Below are 5,000 nucleotides of genomic sequence, written 5' to 3' on the forward strand. Positions count from 1 at the left end.
ATTTTAAAGGCTTGTAGGCCGTTCATGAATGCCAGAGGCAAGGGATAGTGACAATACAATAACTAGCAGGATGATATCATATATACATATGATCAGCGCTCAAGCCCCCTCTCCACCCAAGCCGAGACCAGGGGGAACCAGGCAGTGGCTGCTGATGACTCACAAGGATGGCGAGGTTGCAGAAAATACAAGAAACTTATATTCATGGCAGTAATTGAATATTGTAAGAGTCACGTGCATATATTTCTGTATCTAATTACATTTTTATGAGATGAATATCAGTCATTCCCGCCGAGCTGTAATAATAGACATGATAGGAAAAATGGGAATAGATGATTATGATAAATATTAAGAGATCAGGTTATGCCATTTTGTAGTAGCCATCCTCAAATACCATTGTTTTTTCACTAATGATCGGTTTTTTTTTTTTTCTTAAAAGTATCTGGTAATTTAAATTGAGGTTCTCCTTTGACTTACTACTAACCTGTATATAGGAAAGTGTTGGTGTGTCCGCCGACAACCACGTCAACATCTTCGACCTCTTGCGCAATCTTAATGTCCTTTCGGTATCCAGCGTGTCCCAAGGCTATGATAATGTCGACTCCTTGGCTCTTCAGCCTCTTGGCTTCCTCGCGAACTGCTTTAACCTCGTCTGTGATGTCTAGTTGGCCCGGACTGGAAATCACCTGTTGAGGGGAAAATAACACATTTATTTTATTTGCTTGTTATAACTATCAAAAGCTTTATTTTTAACATAGAACTATATACCCCTATCTCTAAACTTGTTTACCTTATTGTACACCTTGTATGAACATACTGGTTTCTTTAAGAGTTCTCGTATACATAAAAACAATGTAATTTTAAAGCTGCGAAGTAGTTGGAGCCCTTGGTGGTATTATGCTAGCAAATCTACACTTACAGTACACAACATCCCCTTAAGTGTTTATATTTACTGTATGTTGAAAATGCACGTAATGTTTGGATTAATGTGGCACCCAATACTGAGACATGATGGAATCTGGCACCATGTGCAGTGGTTTTAATGAGGCTGGAGATCCATCTGTGTGAGTCAGTGTTTAAGGGATTTTTATATTTCAAGAAATCCGGTTAATTTTAAAGTCAGAAAACACAGTTGTGGGTAGCACCTCTGAGGTAACCTCTTGTATTAGTGTATTGAATATTGGTGTTTCTGCTTGACAATGAAAATTATCGTTTAAAATAAAAATTTACATCTGCGAGAAAGGCCTTTTTAAACATTGGTTAGCAACATTGAGAATGGCGAATTAATGAACATTTCTCTCTCTCTCTCTCTCTCTCTCTCTCTCTCTCTCTCTCTCTCTCTCTCTCTCTCTCTCTCTCTCGATAAATGCATAGCTTTGAATTTTCGTTTAAAGATCAAATTTTTAAATATCAACTTTTAGTTTATATATATATATATATATGTATATATATATGTGTGTGTGTGTGTATATATATATATATATATATATATATATATATATATATATATATATATATATAAATATATATATATATATATATATATATGTATATATATATATTTATATAATATTGGTGGCGTGAACATGCAGTATGTATCATTTATAATTTACATAGTAAATAAATGCAAATAAAATTTAAATATACAAGAAGACGGTGCAAACCGCACAAAACATTTCATCTTTTCGTCTTGATGTGTAAACTTCTCACATAAACTGTTTTGAGAAAGTAATTGTCACTATAACACTACAATGCAATGGAAGATAAAGGATTAACTATAATGAAATTCTATTGACTCTAATTACGACAGAACCTGACTAATTTAGTTATTAAAACGACGTTGCCACACCTTATACATGAAGATCCCCCCCCCCTCTCTCTCTCTCTCTCTCTCTCTCTCTCTCTCTCTCTCTCTCTCTCTCTCTCTCTCTCTCTCTCTCTCTCAATCTGATAATAGAACGAATAACCAATAAACCTTTTATCAGGAAAGTTGAATAAATTAATCCGTAATATATATATATATATATATATATATATATATATATATATATATATATATATATTTATATTATATATATATATATATATATATATATATATATATATATATATATATATATATATATATATATACACACACACACACACACACACAGTATTTGGTTGGATGTGTGGGATTGGGTAATATAGGCAGGCCTAGGGTCCTCACTTTACTTTATTTATTTCCTGGTCTTATCACGCAGGGGACCTACGCACTACAGGACCTATCAGTTTATTGAATACATTCTTAGGTCTTTCGCGTATCACAGCGTATCGCTCGTTTAGTGTCAAATCCACATTATTGAAGCACTTAGAAAACAAGAAAGTCTTCAGTTTCTTCTTGAAAGCCTTAATGTCATTCTTTCGGATGTCCAGTGGGAGCTTGTATACGCTAGTCTTGGGGTTCCATATTTTAAAGTAGTAGAACCTACAGTAGACATAAATCTTGACTCAAATAATTTTATAACCATCTGGAAGAATTCTCGTGTCTACACGATTCGTTGGCTGTACGATTTGTAGCATATTTCTTAGGTATTTTGGACATCCGGTTCTGATAACTGGACTATTTATCAGTCTTGCTCCTCCGTTTATTATGTTTTGTAATTTCTTGAGTTGCACTTTTGATAGATTGTAGTAGATAGAGTTGGGGTAGTCTATCCTGGTAATAACACAGTTTATCACAAGTTTCTTTACTGAATATTCATCCAGATGATCCTGTATAAAGGTAATGTTTCTGAGATTTATCAAGCGGTTTTTAATACATTATTTATTTGAGCATTGAGAGACCAAGTTACAAGAGATACCGCTAGGTCACAACCTTTACGAGATATCGGGAGCAAGTTGTTATTAACATTTATTTGGATGTCGCCCAAGTTTTTTCTTTCAATCACTATAAACTCAGTTTTATTTTATTTTATTTTAGATTTAGTTGTTCAACTGTCATCCAGTCCCTAACACTGGTAAAAATTTAATTTAAAGTTACAGCAGGATCATCAATGTCCTTTATTGAGAAGCAAAATTGTTTATCATCTGCAAATAGTTTAAACTACCCTTGATGCCCCTGTAGTACTTTTGATACACAGATGGTATAGATACAGAATATGGTTGGGCCTAGTACACTTCCTTGGGGGTATCCCTCTTGATTTAATGGTTTATATAATGAATGAGTTTTCAATTTATACTCGGTAGTTTCTGTCAGCCAAGTAGTCTCAAGGATACTAAAAGGTTTGATCTTCAATACCGATAGACTATAAATCATTTAGTAGCTGTTCATGCATAAATGTATCAAAAACAGCACTGAGATCGAGTAATATCAAGATACCATAGGCACCAATTGCATTTAGGGTCATTACCATACTACTTTGGACGGGAGGTTTTAAAGGTCACGCGAGCGATACTATGGAAACAAACAGTTTGTTGTCCTGATGAAATTATAAACTGTTTAATGTGTGTTGGTTATACAGATTACATTTAGTTTGGGTTACACTTTTCCCATACAAGATTGACAACTTTTGCAACTATTAGCAATAGAAAGAAGGATTGTGAATGCCTTATTTGTTTATTTAAACTTTTCGAGTCCAGTATACTTCAAAACCTGAACTTTATGCATACAAACATGAACAAACATAAACAGTATATATGTTCATTCGAATACACATGTTTTTAATATAATGATTTCATTTAAACTCTTAGAGATTGTGTCTCCGATCATGGGTAATTTTTTCATCATGAAATGAGTAGAAACGTTTTAATGAGAAGGCTGATTCATCCTTGCAATAAAAGAAAATCCAGTCCAACGCATACATAGTGTTTACCTACAACTGTGTCACGGCCACAGACACTTGAAAAGTAAAGGAAGTTGAATGAGACTCTCCCTCTCTCACTCACTCTGTCCCCCAAAGTAAATAAGTTACATCCGGAGACATTTAGAGTCTTGATAACTACATTTTCCAACCTGAAGATGTTGACACTATGACGTGTCCACCAAATTCCCATAATGATAGGAAAATAGAAAAATGGAAACGGATGTGATCCCTTTTTAGACTTCAATCTCCTGTTTTCCTTCTTCTCCTCCTCATTCTTCTTCTTCTGCTTCTTTGAACAAAGGCCTCTTGTCGTCTGGTGTTAATAGAGACTATATCTTTTATCCGGCGAAGGAAGTGAGTGTGGTATGCAAACTCTGTCAGCCAAGGTTGATATCTCAACACATGCTAAATAATTTCTTTCGTGTCGAAATTGACAGAACAGTTTTCAAATTCTATTGGACACTAGAGGTGTGTATAGTTACATATTTTTTTCTGTTGGTTATCTTCGAAAGATTTAGACTTATTATGAATGACTGCGTGAAAACACGAGAGAGAGAGAGAGAGAGAGAGAGAGAGAGAGAGAGAGAGAGAGAGAGAGAGAGAGAGAGAGAGAGAGAGAGAGAGAGATGTTATTTTTGGTAACGGATTAGAGCGTTGTAAATGAGGGAGTGATGAGTTGTGCCATGACAGCCAAGAAAAGACAGTACTCCATTAACATTTTATACTTTGCCTGAAATTAATCTTGGCCATGGTTTTCAAGTGGTTGTCCAAGAAATTCCTTACCTTACCCTTCGATTGAAACGGTAATTGCTTAAAATTCACCCTTGTGGATATATCATCATCACTACTTAGTAGAAGTAAGATGCTAAAAATCAGCATACGCCTATAGTCATTCTTATTTTCTTTATATAGCCTGTCTATTGTTACATGTGTAAATCGATTTTAATCGGCGAAATTCTTTTTAAAGGAACTTTTTATGGGAAAAATATCCAGTACCACCAGTAACTCGAGATGTACCTACTGCAGAGTTAATAGAAGTTTTGCATCGTGGTATTGTATCCGTATAGCTTAACTGAACTGTTCGAAAAAAAAAGTTAGAACAGGGGTGCGGTGGCCTGGTGGTAGCGTCCTTGCTTAGTTATTGCCAAACTGGGG

General features: G+C 34.8%; 1 protein-coding gene across 1 annotated transcript in view; it reads right to left on the reverse strand.

Annotated features, from left to right (window-relative positions):
• LOC137635625 (snake venom 5'-nucleotidase-like) overlaps window positions 1-5,000 on the reverse strand; it is a 99,423-nt gene that overhangs the window by 78,058 nt on the left and 16,365 nt on the right. Inside the window, exon 4 of the mRNA XM_068368093.1 lies at window positions 485-686. Within this exon, the coding sequence (XP_068224194.1) occupies window positions 485-686 (202 nt within the window). The remainder of the gene's footprint in view (window positions 1-484; window positions 687-5,000) is intronic.

This window comes from Palaemon carinicauda, unplaced genomic scaffold (assembly GCF_036898095.1).
Source record: "Palaemon carinicauda isolate YSFRI2023 unplaced genomic scaffold, ASM3689809v2 scaffold15, whole genome shotgun sequence".
Classification (NCBI taxonomy): Eukaryota; Metazoa; Arthropoda; class Malacostraca; order Decapoda; family Palaemonidae; genus Palaemon; species Palaemon carinicauda.